The 17,859-nt window shown below is 47.3% G+C and overlaps 1 protein-coding gene across 1 annotated transcript in view; it reads left to right on the forward strand.

Moving 5' to 3' along the window:
• Positions 1 to 669: 669 nt before the first annotated feature.
• The window catches only part of NXPH1 (neurexophilin 1), a 295,708-nt gene continuing 278,518 nt past the window's right edge, over positions 670 to 17,859 (forward strand). The window contains exons 1-2 of the mRNA XM_019443443.2: positions 670 to 2,272; positions 3,148 to 3,311. Of these exons, the coding sequence (XP_019298988.1) occupies positions 3,258 to 3,311 (54 nt within the window). The 5' untranslated portion in view covers positions 670 to 2,272; positions 3,148 to 3,257. The remainder of the gene's footprint in view (positions 2,273 to 3,147; positions 3,312 to 17,859) is intronic.

The following is a 17,859-nucleotide window of genomic DNA, read 5'->3' on the forward strand; positions in this document are numbered from 1 at the left end:
GAGTCCCACTTAGAAAATGTGCTTCACTGCCTTACTCTGCATATGCCCCAATGAATTCCAAGAGGTCAGGGCTGCAGAGTACAACTTTTGAGATTAGAAGAGTTTGCTCTTTAAAGAGCTATTTTTAGCTGGAAAGGAAAGTGTAGGCCTCAAAGTGCCTGGCAGTATGTCCTCCAGTGGGGATCTAAATTGGAGGTCTGATTCCAGAGGAAGGTCTCAATGGGGCTCTTTCTGCCTTTGCTGCAGAAAAGGGTGGTTCTGCTGATTGGCAGTGTTAGGGGCTGGGGCGGGGGGGGGGGGGGGGGGGGGGGGTGGAGGTTAGCAGCTTCTCCAGGGGAACTCAACCTGTAGTCCTCTAGGACCTATTGTGTCTTGGCCCCCAACCACCTGGAAAGGGTGGAACATGAGGTGTCCAATAGGCACCCTGGAGGAAAGGACTCCCCAAGACTCATTAAACAATCATGATTCTTTTTGATGCCATCAACTAGAGGTCCTGAGATAAATTTCAGCCCAACTCTTACAGATGGATGATTATGGAGCCTTCACTGTGCAGAGGGCATCATTCCAGGTCAAGCTCTGGTGAAGCAGGGCTGGGAGAGGTAACCAGGGAAGTGGGGGGAAGAAGAGTGCTTTTTGCCTTGCTCACACTTGTGGACCGAGTCTGGGCACCGTGAAGAGGTGCTGGCGGCCTGGCCAGCAGTAGAAGGGCCTGGTCCTGGGATTTCACCCAGGGTATGGGCGACGCTGGCCTGAGGGTTGCGCGCTGGAGAGAGTGAAGGGAAGAAGAAAAGGGCAAGGTTTGAGAGGAAATGGCGGGGTGAGGTAAAGACAGAGAAATACAGAGATGGAGAGAGTCAGAAATCCTGAAAGAGACAGAGAAAGGTAGAAAGATGCGGCCGAAGGACAGGCACAGAGCACAAGAAAGAGAAAGGAGATAAAAAGACGATACCGAAAAGAGAGACAGCAAGGGAGAAAGGGAGAAAGACAGCGAAAGTCAGAGCGAAGAGGCCGAGAGTGGGAGACGCTGGTTGGTAGGAGGTGTCAGGAACGAGGGAGGTGGCGAGGGCTCAAGGCATCCACCGGCGTCCCCCCTCCACCCCACTCCTCCTCTCACTCGCCCAGCCCTCGGCGAGGAGTCGAACGCGCAAGGTCGCCCAGTCCTCTCAGCTGTCGCGCGCTGAATGGCTGGCGGTCCGCAGCGCCCCCGCATCGCGCCCCGCAGCCACAGGTCGGTGGCGCCCCGCGTCGGCGCCCGAGGCGGGCTGGGGGGCCCTGCACCCGCCTGCTCCCGTTCCTGCCCTACGCACCGCCCCACCACGCTCCCGGTTACTCCTCTGGCTGTCGCAGTTCTCCTCACGCCCCCCGGGGACTGGGCGCTGGGGCCACCAGAGACACCGTAGGAGCCACTTCTCCCTGCGAGTCCGGCCCTCCGAGAGCCTGGGAGCGGGATCTATTTACTCGGGGTATTAATTAGTCTCTGAGGAATCGTTGACCCACTCGCCAATGTAATTGCCAGTGTCGGGAAGGTAGGCGCCGCGAGCTGCGGACCTACGGAGAAAGAACGGCTTCGTCGGCGCCCCGAACCCCAGCGCGCTCCAGAGCGTCCCCCAGTGGCCGGGCAGGACCGTGCACGGGGCCTGCGACTCGGCTCTGGAGTGGTTCCTTGGCTTCCCAGTGTCGCGGTAGACGTGCAGCTACTCGTGCGCCGGGAGCCTTCAGGTCTTGCCACCTCACCCCTCCCTGAGAAACTCGGACCGTTTGCGCCCGCCGTGTGGCTTTTTTCTTCCGAAAGGCCAGTGTTCCTCTCTCGAGTTCAAGTCCAGTCTCCTCCCCTTAAGTCATTGCCACCATCCTTCGGCAGCTTGGGAAGGCAAGGAGCCCCGGGCTGCGTGTCCCAGAGCCTGCGCTGGCAGTCCCAGTCTGTCCGGCACATTCGCTTCTCCCTCCCTCTCTCACTCCCTCCCTTTCTCTCTTCCTCTCTTTTCTCCTCTGCTTCCCCCTCCCTCTCTTGCCTCTTAAGTTTCCTGCACCGTGAATCAAACTGTGCCGAGCCTAGGCTCCCACGGAACCAAGCCTGAGCGCCACCCGGGCACTGAGACGCGGACTCCGCCGAGGCTGAACGAGGCAGCGGGACCGGTCCGCGCCTGAGCATGGAGATGAAGCGCCAGGGAGGGCATGTCCGGGGCGCCGGAGACGCCAGGCCCGAGTAGCTCCTCCATGGAGCCTGCCCAGAGCGGTCCCTGCTCGCCGAATTCGCCCCCAGTCCTGTGCGGTACGTACACTTCGCCTCCACAGTCCCGGAGAGGGTATTTTGGGGCGGGATGGTGGGACACCAGAGAGGGGCGGCGGGCAGGCCACTGGTTGGGGGACAGAGTGCGCCTGGCGGGTGACCTCACAGACCGGGGCAGGCTCCCACTCTAGAAGTTAGCGATTGACTGTGTCCCTTGGCTCGAAATAAAAAAGTAGTGGCAAAGATGTGCTTGTATGCGCGTGTATCTCTCTTTGTGCAGGGGGCTCGAATGGGTAAACTGAGCCCGGCTTTACTGTATGCAAATTGCATTCCTTTTCCCCACCCCCACTCCACCGAACGGGTGAAGATACCCAGTACCTAATCCTGGTCAGCTCTACCTACCCCTTCCTCTTCCCGTGCCAACCCCCCCCCCCCCCCCCGCCCCAGTCTCTCTAGCTCGCTTTCTCTCTCTCTTTCTCTCTCCATCTCTCTGCTGGTGTGTACGTGTGTGAGCCCTGCCAGGGCTGGCGAAGAACCAGCCGCCGCCTTTAAGTCCGAGCCGCCTGGCCATCAAACACTAGGGCAGGTCTCGCTGCCAAAGACGTTTGGGCTCCGAACCAGCTTGCACGCGGCTCTGTGAGCCCCGCCACCTCCTGTCTCCACCGCCGGGGAACACGCACCCGAGGAGCGCAGGGCGCAAGGAGCCCTTCATCCTCCTACCCTCCTGCCCGCCTGCCTGCGGACCGCGCGCTCGCTGCTTTCAGGCGCTGGATTTACTTGCTTTTCAATTTTTCCTGCCCCTACCCACTTCGGGTGTTTGGTCCACCCCTCCCTTCCACGACCCCCTTTCCCCGCTTGGTTGCCAAGCCTAACCTTGCCCGCGTGGTCATGGGATGTCTAATTTCATTTGTATCTAGGCTGCTGAGAGCGCTCCTTGCTCTGTAAAGTGGATGTCAGGTGGATCTATGTTTTTGAAGGAACAAAGACTCAGCGAAAGCACCGCCGAGGAAGTTTGAGACGCGGGAGGATGCAGGCTGCGTGCTGGTACGTGCTTCTCCTCCTGCAGCCCACCGTCTACTTGGTAAGTCGCTGCGGATCCGGCGCCCCCGCAATCCCACCCTGGTCGCGAGGCCAGACACCCAGGGGCGCGCGGGAGGCGGGTGAGACTGCCAGTTCAGCGAGAGCAGCGTTCCTAGCGACCGTGTTGGAACAACTTTGGCAAGCTGGTGTCTGGATCCCTGCGGGATTTTCCGGGGTTCCCACCCTCACTTCTTGCTCCGGTCCTCCCTCTCCTGTGCGTGATTCTGAACATGGTATAGGGTGCCCTAGACCCCCAGAAACCGAGGAGATAGTGGGACGGGATGCTTTATGGGGAGACAGGACAGAGAGAAAGGGTGTAAGACATGGAACTCTCATTAGTTCATCCAGAGTTTAAACGAAAGGAAATGGAGGTAGAGAGTGCGGAGCACGAATCTGCCCAGGTCTGTGACTTTGAAAGTGAATCCACCCACCTAGTCCCCCAGTTTGGAGGTATGGCACGTAAAGAAGTACAGGTAACTTTGTTCGACTCGTAGGGTTCACACAGGACAAGTTAATCAGATAGGAGCACCACAAGCGATCAGATCAGAAAGAGTTAAGTCAGGGGTGCCCTGGCAAAAACAAATAGTGGCTCTCCTCCCTAGCTCTCCTTTCTACCAAATAACTGAACCCCAGTTCCAGCGCCGATCCCCTTACTAGGGAATGGCGGACCTTGTGGTCAGGAAGGGAATACTAAACAGAGCCAGCTGCTGCCGTGTCTTTCTGGAATGGAGTTTCGGGGGTCCGGATTTTGCACACAGTTGGAACTGGGGTGGAGGTGAATTGGTAGAGGTGGGCACCGCGTGGAGCCAAGACGGAGGGAGCAGTTTCTCCTATCTGGCTACAGGGAGGGCCAGGGACACTCGCACCCTGCTGGCAAAGTTGTGCTCTGTGCACCGACTCCCCATAGCTTATTTCACAAGAGCACACAGAGGGCTCAGTGAGTTCTGACTAGGGGCGAGGAGCGCTGGGGCGGCCTGAGCTCTCCGACGGGGCTGGATAAACGGGATGGGGCGGGGGATGGGGGGGTCGGTGCGGTCCCTCAGTCCCAAGGGTTTCAGAACCCACAAGCTTGGGAGCAAAAGTGTTGCTAACCTGAGAACATTTCCCAGCTGTTGCCCCGGTGCATGTGACTGAGGGGCTGCTAGTTGTGTGAACTCTGTGTATGTTAATGAGTGTGTATGTATACGCGTGTGTGAATATGTATGTGGGGCGTGTGCATTCCACGGGTTTCAGCTTCAATCCAAGAACCCTGTGTTGCCTGTCTTTGCATCTTTATCGCCTATCACAGCCGTGGACGCCAGAGGGCGCTGCGCGTCAGTGTCCTCGCCTACAGGACACCTTGGGGTAAACAGGTGAAAGCCAGGGCAGCCAATCCAAAAGAACAGCCTTTCTGACTCTGTCACCGAAGTCTGTGCTTTCCTAGACTGGAACGCAGACAGAATGTAAAAATTGTCCTTCCCATTTACCATCTTCAATCATTCTTGCCCCCATCTGTGTCCAGTCAACCCACTGACATTGAGAGCCCAAAGACCGAGGACAGAAAGTTTGACCAGAGAAAATAGAGAAATTGTTTATTGAAAGAAGGGAGGGACGGCAAAATGAAAGCTACAGAGGAGGGATATTAACGATTCCCTTGACCATGGAAAACCTTCTGCCCCTTTCCTCTGCATACCTTTACGCATGACCTGAACCTCAGGACTGTTCTTATTGTCCTTGGACTGTGCTCACACACACGGCAAAGGCTCCCGACCGTGGTGCAGTTTATTGCTTGGAGCAAGTATTTCGATAGTCTGTGAAATAATCTATCAAAAGCAGAAGTGAAATCAATACGTTGTGTTAAATTTTAAATGTGTTTGTTGGCAGTTAAACCGTTTTCCACTCATTACAACAACAGTGCTGGATTTATTCTAATGCGCTGCGTTCTCAACAACAAGCGCATTAATTCTCCTTTAATTGTAAACTGGGAGCATTTGAAAACCATTCAGTGTGCAAATTATGCTGATTCAATTACCGTTTAGTTACAGACTTCATTACCTGAATGCCTTTTGGCAATACCGAGAAAGGAGACAATTTTTCCAATCTCACTCAAAACAATACAAAATGTGAACAATAAAATAGAGAAGGTGATTTAGAAGTCCATCCTTTTCTTTCGGATCTAAAGTTGTTTTGTGTGTCGGGGATTAGAAACCACAAAAACAAAAGGCTGGTGGCTGTGACCCAAAGTAGTATTTCCAGGGATTGTAATCCTCTGGTTATTTGCCCACAGAATTCCAAGATGTTTTCCTGGAGGAGCAGAGAGCTGATTTTTACCATGGAAATGAGCTTAAAAGGGTGAATTGGACAGTCAGGACAGGTTGGTTCTAGGCAGTTAAGGAAGTGGAGAGCCTTGATTAAAGCTCTAGGGCAGCGGGACCAAGAAATGGTCAAAGCTTCTTTCTCCATCTGTTTTAAAACACCTCATACTGTAACTGAATTTATCATTTATTTGTAGTTGTACCTTAGAACATCCCAGGTCTTTGCCAGAAACTACAATAGATGCATGCAGTTTATCAGGAGCTGCTTGAAGTTATACTCCAAGAAGGCAGGGGTGGCAAAACCATTATTTTATTTTATTTTTCTCCTTGAGTTGCCATAGCCAAGAAGGAGTTTAATGAGTAATTTTATGTCTTTATGAGTTCACACCACAAGGTAAGTGACAGGGTGCTCTGTTTATGCATTGCCTTCTAGCTGATAGCACAGTGCACCTTCCTTTCCCTTTTCAGCCCCTGGAATCCCAGTTATGTTTTCCAAGGAGTGATCGCTACATTATGTCCAGGGAACAAGATTTGTTTAGGTATTTCTTACACAAAAATATTTGTGCTTCTGCCTATTGACGAATACCTTAAATATTCCCAAATTGTGGATTTTTTTTTTTTAATGAAAACCAGTTCTCTGTAGAGAGCATTCAATGCTCTATTCTTAAGCCACAGTCTCCTGCCTGTATTTGGGTGAATGTTCTCAGAGTATGTTTCTTGGCCCAGAGTTCTTTGAATGCCTGTTCTAGGTTGAGGATTTTGAGTGTTTTTGTGTTTATTGTGAGATGAGTCTGTCCTATTTCAAACTGGAAGCGAATTTAGTACTGCAAAGGGAAGTTAATTAGAAATGTGTCTACAAAGTAACCTTCTGAAGCATATTAGCTGGCATATTAAAAAATCACCACAGGGCTAACTCCAGCCATAAAAGCAGGGGAATTGGAAACCATTAAAAAAAATAAAGGCAAGGAAATTTTCTGTCCATTGAATTTTGTGTATTGTAGATTTATTTAAAAGTCTCAATTCAGCAGGAGAGGAACCTATGGCATAACAATACTTGTGTAAAAAAAAAAAAAAAAGTCCTGCAATCTTTATTCTCCTGTCAGTTCTGGACTGATTCCCAGATGTTTCAGTATGACAGAATGGGTAACAGGACGATAGCATTTTAACTGAATTGAAGCACACACTGGATAAACTAGGAAAATGTGGTTTCTGGTCTTGAAGAAAGGGAGTCCTAAATTGGGTCATTCTCAGTGGATCAAACTGAAGGATAGGCCAGGGCACTCAGGGAGAGCACCTCCCTGTAGAAAGCAGAGGTGTCTTGTTGGGGGCTCACCTATGGCAATTTTCAGAGTTGAGAACTGAGTCTAATGAGCAATCCCTGGGCATGTCAACAAAAATGTTATTCAGAAATTGAGTCCAGGGAATGTGACAAGGGGTTGAATGATGTTATTGTGGTCAGTCACACATCCACAGTTCTGTTCTCATGAGAAGGGGCTCTTCACTCTCCAATTTAGGCCCCACTAGTTCTGATAGGAATTAAAATCGCTAATAATCTGGTTGCTTTTTTAACCAATATGGGCATGAATTGAAAAATTCTTTCCAAACCTTGTCCTTAAAAAAGATTTTGAGTCAGTTATTCCCTCAAAATTAGAGTGTCCTTAAAATATGAGTTCCACACCAATTTTTAACAGAGACTAAAGAATGATTAATAAATCCATGGAATACTACCTCCACACTATTAGAAGCCAGACCGTTTGGGTGAACTTCACGCAGTGTGAAGATGGCTGTTAAGAACTGAGGAAGCTGAGGAAAAACAGCAGGAGAGAGACCACCAATCTCTGTCCTTTGGATTAGGTATAAGCACTTTATATCCTTGGAAAATTAAGCCACTGCCCACTGAAAATTTTACAATTTGGGTTTATTCCTAAAAAGAAAAGTGCATTAACTACCTAACAGTTATTCAGTGTTTTCTATTAAGCCCAGTTCTTGGAGACAGTACTAAAAGTTCCCCGCCCCTGCTGCATTTACAGAGTTTTCTATCCTGGGTCAGCCTTCCTGATACAGGATTAAACCTAGATTTTTGAAGAAGACTGTACCCCAGCAGCCTAACATGAGAACTCATCAGTCCCAAGACATACTCTAGGGCTCTGTGGGAGGAAAAGTTGTTACTATCCCAGGTATTTTCCTGAAATGTTCAACTATCCATTGACCAAGAAAGCTCCCTGGGTGGTAGGAAGCGCTTGGGTGGGTTGCCCTTCTGCCACACTTCAGGAGGATTATTGTGGTGTGGGGCCTTCTAGTAATAGCTTCTGGGGGAAACTACCTTCAGTATCAGAAGGGGAGAACCAGAATTACTCCAACTTTCTCAGCTGTTTTCCCGGAAAGCCATTAAGTTCGTGGCTCTTCTTTGTGTGAAGTTGATTTCTGTTTGGCTTTGAATTGTTGACTGCTATTTCCTCCTTAATGAAAGTGTTGTCTGGGTGAAAAATGTATCTGGTGGCAGGGAAATTGGTTGATTTTTTTGAGACAGGTGCCCAATGTCCTACTTTTTTATATGAGGGAAAATTTTCTGCAGACTACAGAAATTGACAGCATTGTCCAGGTAATAACCACCGTGGACAATATTTTCAAAAGGACATTTGAGTGATGAAAACATTTGGATATTGCTTTTTCAAATAAGCAATTTTCTGTCTTGGCCTTCTTTGATTTTATAGGGGGTGAGGGAGAAGGGACCACCGATTGGCAAAGGGACGCCTTCCTGATCTCTCCCAGTCCTGAATTATCGAGGCGGTCCTCAGCTTCTCTTGGAATTCCGGGGTCTGAAGAACCTAGAATGAGTTTGGCTCTGGCGGCGTTTGTTCAAAGAGTCAAAAGGGAATCTTGGGAATGAGAAATAACACTCTTGTTGCACCCTTGCGCCCAGAAAGAAAGCCGATAGAGGCTCTGAAAGTTTGCTTGCTTTCCAGTGGCAAGTTAGGGAGTGTGGATTCTTTCAGAGTTTTTTGTTTGTTTTTAAATAAGATGCCTAGCTTTGATTCGATTCTGTAAAGTTCCCTTAAAGCAACCAAGTCCTGTAGGATCTTCAGATCTCATTCTAAGACCTTAACAGTCTTTAACTATTTTAATTAATGGAGGGAGGCGGACTAGTCAGACAGGCGAGGGGCGGTCGGGGTCGGCTGCGTACAGGAGCAGCGGGGTGGTAAGTTGGGTATACTCTCTCGCCTCCCCCCCTCCCCCCCGCCCCCCCACCTGCCATCTACTCGCCACCATTCCTCAGGTCCCGACGCGTGTTTGCAGGAAGTTGCTGTCTTGATTTATCCGCTACTCAAGCTCCCGACCAGCTCTTTTTCTCTATGTCAGCACTAACCCCTCCCGGAGCTTGGTAAACAAGACGCGCACATTTTTTCTGCTGTCGATTGGCATGTTGACGACTCTGCTTGAAGGAATGTGACAATAAAGTGGGAAACCAAAGCTTGGCAAGCACTTAATCAAGGATAAAAAGGTTCCGCTGTAAGGATGTCACTCAATTTATTGTGAAAGTCGAATGAATTACGTTTAATGAAAGTGCTCCCCAGATGAATATTACCCGCAATTTCCTGAGTTGGCTCTGTCAGCTCGAGATGAGGAAATGCCAACCCAGATCAGAAAAGAGCGCCCATCTCAATTACTATGCAAGCTTTCCAAGAGCGGCTTTTTATTGAGATGATATATATTGGCGGCTTCTTCGTGCCCCTCCGCGCGCCTAGGCGCACGTTTGCGCATTTTCCAACTTTGCAGTCTGCCCTCGAGGGTTGCTGGCTGTTTGTTTAAACTTCTAATGAGCGCGCCGCGTTTCTGCTGCTGGCTGAAAACCTAATTACCCCGTCTGTAAACAGCTTTTTCTGGCATATTTTGTTTACTACGGAGGCGAGGGCTGGCGGGGGTGAGGTGGGGGTGGGAGGGAGAGAAATCTTTTTTCAGGTGCCCTTCGTTACAGAAAGTTCCTTTGGCGTTTAGTCGGGTGCTCGGGACGGTGGAAAGCAAGGTGGCGAGCGGGGGTTTGGGATAGTGAGCGCAGTGGGGTCCCAGGAGCAGCGAGAGTGCACTACTTGCCTCTCCGGCCGCCGCAAGTAGCGAAACGCCTTCTGACGCTCCAACTTCCTTTAAATTAATGAGGGTATTTTACTTGTTCAAGCCGGAAATACGATGGGGAGGGGGATACACAGGCCGCAGCCGGAGCGCATCACCTCATCTGCATGAGAATGGAGAACCGAGAGGCTTTTCTTGTACTGCTTCTTTCTCCTACAATAAGACAAATTGCTGCTGAGAAATACTGAGGGTTTCCTTAGAAACTGGCTCGTGGGGGCTCTGCGCGTCTCTGCTGAACCTGACTCCGGCCAGGCCTCGCCCATCACCCTCCTAAGCCTAATGGATCCTGACGGGAAGGATCCGAGGCAGTGGCGGCGAAGGCCGCCAAGGGAGGTTGGACTCCCTCTCCCCACCGGAGGGAAGGGGGGTCCTCCTGACACATCCCGCCCTAGGTCTCAGAACGCCTCCCCATCCATTGATTTTAAAGGCCATATCAAGTCGTCTTCTGCAGTTTAGGAGCCAGAAACTTTCTTCGACGTAGGCTTCATACCCTAGAGTCGGAAAACACAGCCCTCTCACCAAAGCCGCAGAGTGTTCGGGCCCCGCGAAGTTTCCGGGCGGGAGTCGCCGCCGCCACAGCTACGCACGCTCTATTGTCTGCTCTTAGCCTCAGGTGACCTCGAGCAATCCCAGCTGGTTGGAGAAAACACAGGTGCAGCCTTCTCGCGTCTGGAATCCAAGCCTTCCCACCAAAGCGTTGCTTCAGGGGAACTTTTTGTCGACGCCGCCGAGCTTCGGCACTTCTGGGGCAGCAGGCAGGACTGCAGCAGTTCTCCGGAGGGAGGTCGCGGGTACGAGATTGAATGGTTCGGTGGCCTGCGGCTGTGCCAGCCCGGCCTGCAGAGCGGTAGTTCAGAACCACGGACAGAGCCACAGGCTCCGCCCCGCCTGGTGTCCGCGGCTGAGCCCTCCTCCCCCGCGGCCGCGCGGGCTCGGCCCCTCTAGAAGTAGAGTTGGCGCTTTCCGTAGTCACTTCTCTACTGCCCAGTCGCGACTTTAACGACCTGCCTCCCCCTCCCAGGCGTTCGGGAGCAATGGGCTCGGATAGCTAGGTCCCGGTGTTTCCTGTGGTCAGATCGGCTCGTTTGCACCCCTTCCCCCCACAACATCGGTGGTTGCGGCGTCACGTGATTGCCACAGAGTTTAGGCTGAGGGCTGGTGAATCCTTGTGTCTCCCACTTTCTCCTCCCCTGTCCGCATTCCCTCACACAGTTCGTTAAATCTCCCCCTCCTCCCAAACAGGCATGAATCAAGTGATGTAAAGTTGTATCTTTAACAGCGCAAAAGCCCCATTTGACACACAAGGAAACTGAGGTTTGGAGGGGGAATCAACTTTCTCTTCAGAGTAAAACCACGTGTGTGTGTGGGGGGGGGGGGGATGATTCATGCTCTCTCTCCCACCTGCAGGGAACACGGCTGGAGCCACCGAGACGCCCTCCAGGATCAGGCGCCTTTAAAAAGCGGCGCGGGCGCAGGGTGGGAAGTCCTAATTATTATGAATTTCTAAAGGAGCAGCAATTATTCACGGGGAGCAGGACAAACCAAGGCCCGGGCAAAGGAATCGATGTATTTCCTATCGAAAGCGCCCGGCTCGCCTTTAATGCAGACGAATGGGGATGCAGCCTCATTATTTTCCGTGTGGTTAGGCTCCCCAGCGTGGGGCCTGATGCAGCGTGGAATCTATCATCATTAGAACAGGGATGGGGTGGGGGGAAATTTCTCCTTATTTACTTAACAAAAGAAATAAAAAGCCCCTAAACCCCCCGAACAAACCCCCAGACCCTCCTACACCACGACTGTCCCTCCTCCCCTTTTCCTTCCTCCGCTCCCCTTCTCCGGCTGCTGTTGCACATCCTTCCTGGGCCTTTCTGAGCCCTCTAGAGCCGTCACTGCGGTCACTTAAAGTGTGCGCAGTTCCTCTTTGGCGGTGGTCACACGCTTGATTTGGTCCAGAAATCAGCCGGGGAGTACCCAGAGTTGGCGCTAGGGGTTCTCTGTGTCAAAGGCGAAGGTTGGCTGGGAAGTTCTGTCCGTTTCTCTCGCCTTATTGGAAGAGTCAATCCTTTCAGGATACCCGATTCTGCAAATCCCCACAGTATTAAAGGAGCAGAGCTCCTTTAATGGAGCAGGCAGTGCTCCATCAACCTGTGTGAGAAACCGGCTTGGGGAAAGGCAAACCTGCGAGAAGAGAGCCAATCTGGAGGTGAAGAGAGACCGGGAACTGAATAGGAATGGAAGTAAAGGTTCAGGCGCAACGTCTCCAGGGTATTCTTGAAGGCCTGGCTGAGATAGCCTTCCTCTTCCCAGCGCGAAGCTAGCGTTTTGCCTTCGGGGCCAGCTGGCTGCAGTTTTTAACCTACCTTAACCCCACTGAAGTCACTGTAGTGTTCAGGGTCCTGCCTAGTGAATTGCACAGCGTTTTCCTGTTTCTCCCTGTTTGCGCAGCCCGCACCCCTGGGAAGTCTTTCTTACTCTTAGAAGTTGCCTGCCACCCCTGGTGGGCAGCCACTGGGATGAAAGTTGTATTCCTTGTTCTGGTGTCTTCACTGTTTCCTGCAATGTCGTTGCTTTTACGGATCAACTGAGGGGTGTTGTGTGTATGTGTGTATTTTTGAGTACTTGGCCTTCATCTGCCTCACCGCTTCTTTATATCTGATCAGTCTAGCAGAGAAGAGAGGGTGTGGTATTTAGAAAACCTAACTCCTCCTCCTTAATTGCATTAAAATTATCATAATTATAATAACATCTGTAATAACATTAATGAAAACAAAGTTGAAAATTGTGAAGTTCCAAGCACTAAAGTAGAAATCATACTCTTTACCCCTTGGATTTTCTTTTTCTCCAAGCCCAGCCTTTCATGGTATATTGTGATTACCTGAGTGTCTTTGTTCTGTGCTGTCAGGGACAGCCAGCTAACTCAATACCAGAACTGTATGATCTACTGACATCATTTCCTCCCACCATCTTCATTTTTAGAGGCTTTATAATTAAACTCTGTGAGATATATGTAACATGCATCCAGTGGAGAGCCTTTTTATTTATATTTATGTAGCATGCTGAGGAAGGAAAATTAAGGAAGTGCTTATATTGAAGTAATAAGCCTGCTTTGATATTAGCAGGAATGTCTTTTTAATTTACTTTTCTCAAGTCTGAAAGACTATCTCTGTAAGACCAGACCTCACAGTCATGTCTTTTTAAAGAGAGGTCCCAATAAAGTGAAAAGACATTTATTAGCTTGTACTAACTTAGTGGAACAAAAGGCCCGGCTAGCCGCTCAATGAAAATGTACACTGGGCTTAGCATGGCAAAGTTGCATTATGATGCAGGAAGCTGAGCAGAAAGAAACATCTGCAAAGCCCTGCATTTTTTCTGCCCCTCCCTGTACCTAACCCACCACAGTGCACACATTTATACATAGAGTAAGTAACGTGGCCTTCCAGAGCCAACACAAAGATATCACACTGCAAATTAGGAGGAATTTTAATAAAACCAAAAGTCACAGTCTGAAAGGAAGGAGGCACAGATTTCCTTCTGTAAAATAGATTATTACCAGAAAAAAATTATGATAGAAAGGCTTGGAGAAAATTTCCTGATTTAGAAGAGTCTTTTTCATTTACAAGTTAAATGCACGTGCGCACACACACACGCGCACATACACACACGCATATAGAGGAAGATTAGATATACATCTGTACATTTCCTTTTTGAAGGATTCCATGGGAAATTACAGTGGGGAATCCTTTTGTTTTCTAAGTTGCTGGCCTTGAAATTTCAACTTGAGTTTGACAGTAACATTTCCTTGATAGGAATCTGGTAACTGACACTATACTACTGTCCTGTTTATGTCAGTATTTTCAGCTACAGAATGAAAGCAATTTTGGTAAAGAAACTGCTGGCATGACAGCTAGAGTTTTAGTTATGTATATATACGCCAACCTCTCCAACTGAACTTTAGAAAATGATTCTTCTCCTTGTAACCTTGTAGCTGAATGTTATTAGAGGCCCACAGGTATATAAAACAGCTTATATAAAATTAATGGACTGCTTTACATTCACAATCTCTTACTTGTGAAGCCCTTGTAAAATATCACTTCTACTTAAAATAGGAAGAATATAAAGTCAGGTTTTGTGTGCAATCAATAGTTGTAAATGGTTCAGTGAAATATTTGATTGTTTTGAGTGAGTTTGACAATATAATGGAAATTTATTGTCCTTCTTTGTGAACTGATGTGCTAATCATAAACCTGCCCCTTCTTTTATGTACTTGACCAGTTTTGAAACTGATTGTAAGACTCTGAGGCAACATCGAAGTACACAATCAAAATTTTAGGAAAGATTCATTTGTTTGATTTACCAGATTACAAGGAGATCCATGGGTTACTATAAAGAAAATTAAAAAAAAAAACCTTCCAATATTGTTTTTATTATTTTGTTTAAAATGATCAACAATATACTTATTGGAGTTGTGGACTGTGAATATTAAATGTGAATTTTTGAAGAAGAAAATAAGTAGAGGTTTTAATTTAGCCTCAAACTCCTTATAAATGAGACTTTCTGAATATAATGACACTATTAAATCTCTTCAGCTACTTTCCATAAATGTGGGCAAAATTTAGAAAAATTGGTGGTTTTCATTCTTCCCTTTAAACATACGTTAAAAACTATGGTTTTCTTTATTCTGTCACTTGGATCTCATAAGCCCCTTGGCTTATAAAACATCTCATAAACACTTGGGATCTCATAAGCCCCACTATGAATTTCTTTCTTCTCTTTTCTTTCTTTTTTTAACTGTGTATTTTCATTTAGAGAATGAAGGTTTTTTTTTTTCTTATTTTGTCTGATTGGATTGAAAATTATAATGCCCAAAAACCATTTTCAAAACATTCTTTTCCCCCCTATTTCATTCAAAGACTACCTAAAATAGTTAGACTCTTTTTTTGTCCCTTTTGTCCTTTTTGTAAAAATGGGCCCTTAATTATTGTGTTAACATCTCCTTTAAATAAGAAACAATGCCCTGAGTTACCAACTGGCTATATTCATTCCTGATGCTGTTCAATGCTTGATAGAAAACTCTTAAAAACATGGACTGGATAACATGAATTCTGTTACGCTTTCTGTTTGAAAAGTTTTCAGTGAAAATACTATAATTAATCCCAGGTTTGATTCTAAATCTCTTCGTAAAATGATGAGTTGTAATTTATTGTTGGGGCAGCTGTGATGTTGGTAATAGGGCTGACTATATGATCTCTAAAACTGAAAATATAAAATACCTTTACTCACGTATCTTTTTCAGTTATTTGCATATAGTTTCTTGTACCAAGGCACCGTCATTTATTGTTTTCCACAATTAAATGCAGAGAAAGATGCAAACCACTGCATATGAAAGGAAGTTATTCATGCATAGTCAGTGTAGTATTTCTCTGGTCTTGATGTGAAACTTAATTGCTATTGATGTGGAGATTTTGCAGAACATGGCAGAGTTTTTGCCTCTTTCACAAGAAATACATAATTGAATGATGAGTGCCTCATGTTAGATTTTCAACCTTATTTCTTTTGGTTTAATAAGACAGAGTTATGAACAGCTGCACCAAAGAGCCAGTTGTAATCTCTAGCCATTATCAAACTAATGCAGATCTGGCATTAGCACAGGTTTGCTGAACCACTGCTTTTGGATCTGCAGCTTTGCTCTCTGAAATGTGCTGGAGAGTGGAAACGTGACAAGTGAATGGTTTGGCCCGAGATGTTTAATCCTGCCTTGCATTCTTGACTGAAGTCCTTCACAATTAGAATGGCTATAATTGATGTGTGGCTAGATGTACATGCACCTCTCTCAGATTGATGTATACCCACACACCCCCTCCAGCCCCCTACAGTCTGCTTCTGTTCTTTGATCAACTGGTGAAGAAAACAAGAGGCTTTAAAGGCAAATGCACATGTGGAAAGATGGCTGATATCCTACCAAGACTACTTCTACTGTTATTTCTACTAAATGGGTAACGCCATGGCCCCTGTGCAAGTGTCAACACTGAATTCATGGTAGAAATAGAAGAGTTATGATGAGGGGTGCCTGGGTGACTCAGTCAGTTCAGCGGCCAGGTTCAGGTCATGATCTCATGGGTGGCAGGTTCTGGCCCTGCGTCAGGCTCTGTGCTGCCAGCTCAGAAGCCTGGAGTCTGATTCAGATTCTGTGTCTCCCTCTCTCTCTGCCCCTCCCTGACTCACACTCTGTTCCTCTCTCTCTCAAAAATAAACATTTAAAAAAATGCTTAAAAAAAGAGTTATGATGAAAAAGTGGATGACTTGTTGGCTCCAATGTGGACCTGGCCACGGGAGGGAGAAAACAGGCCGTTTTTCAGTCATTTCAGGATCTCTCCCTCTCTCAGATCACTCACTTCCCTTAAGGGAAGTAGCACTAAAAAAAGACTTGTTAAGAGAAAGAAGCTGGAAGAGAATAGCAGTGTGATTTCTTAGTTCTGTGACCTTGGGCAAACTTGTTTTTTAATTTTTCAAATTTACATCCAAGTTAGTTGGCATACAGTGCAACAATGATTTCAGGAGTAGATTCCTTAATGCCCCTTACCCATTTAGTCCATCCCCCCTCCCACAACCCCTCCAGCAACCCTCAGTTTGTTCTCCATATTTAAGTCTCTTATGTTTTGTCCCCCTCCCTGTTTTTATATGATTTTGGCTTCCCTTCCCTTGTGTGCATCTGTTCTGTGTCTTAAGGTCCTCGTATGAGTGAAGTCACATGATGTTTATCTTTCTCCGACTAATTTCACTTAGCATAATACCCTCTAGTTCCATCCACGTAGTTGCAAATGGGAAGATTTCATTCTTTTTGATGACCTTGGGCAAACTTTTTAACCTCTCAGAACCCAGTTTCCATATCTGTAAAATGGGACTAACAATACTTCATAAACCATACGGTTATTATTGAGGATTAACTGAGGTAACGTGCTATAAAGAGCTTTGACATGTGCCTGGCACATAAAAGTGGTAAACTAGTAAATAAAAAAGTGTTGATACTTTTTAGACAGGAAGGTTTCTGGACGGTTCCCCTGCTCCCAACACAGCCCTTATCTGGGTGAATGCAAAGGCTGACTCTACCCTAGGACCATCTTTTCTTTCCCAGTGGTTTATTGCTGTACAGTTGCCCAGTGTTGCCTAGAGAGCCATGTAAATTTAATGGGAATAGTAACCATTGTGTAAAGCCAGAAGAAAATGGCTATTTCCACAGCAACCAATCAAGTGTTTATTGAAATGAAGACACAAGTAATTGACAGGCCTACTGAACAGATTGCCTAGTTGAGTGAGAATTTTTGTGATGTTTTAATTTAGGTGGCAAACAGTGTGAACATTTCTTAAGATCTGATTTAAAATATTGATATTTGTGTGGTGCCAGTGTGGCTCAGTCGGTTAAGCATCTGACTTCAGCTCAGGTCATGCACAGTCCGTGGGTTCGAGCCCCGCATGGAGCTCTGTGCTGACAGCTCAGAGCCTGGAGCCTGCTTCAGATTCTGTGTCTCCCCCTCTCTCTGCCCCTCCCCCACTCATGCTGTCTCTGTCTCAAAAAACAAACATTAAAAAAATAAAATATTGATATTTGAGAGCAATTTTTGCTTTTAATTACTGCTAACAGTTGAAATTCTGTTAAAATTTTCATACAAAGTAATCAAAACATCTAGCCTCCTGGGTTTTGAAGTCCAGGGTCCTTTGGCCATGGTATGGGCTACTTTTCTCCACTAAAGTTCATTGTAGCTGACTTCCTAGATGTGGCAGCACCCTAAGCTCCCAGCAGTACTAGATGACATAATTTAATAGGTGAAAGCCACAGCACCCCTCTCCTATATGGCTCAAAATATCTCCTGTCTGCCACCATATGCCTCCTTCCAAGGCACTGCCCTGATTACCCAAGAAGAGTTCCTACATAGAACTTTTTTGTGTCTTGGATTTGACATGAGAATTGGGAAAGGTATGGGATGACTGCAGAGGATAAAATGTTCTACATTCCTGTTTATACCCAGAGCCAAGCACTGTGCCAGGACTTTAGCAACTTTACCATGGATTTTTTTTTTCATTTTCATTTTATTTTTCTCAGTCCTATGAGATGATAGGTACTATTAGTAT

Source organism: Panthera pardus, unplaced genomic scaffold (assembly GCF_024362965.1).
Source record: "Panthera pardus isolate Hobbes unplaced genomic scaffold, ASM2436296v1 HiC_scaffold_8, whole genome shotgun sequence".
Taxonomy (NCBI): Eukaryota; Metazoa; Chordata; class Mammalia; order Carnivora; family Felidae; genus Panthera; species Panthera pardus.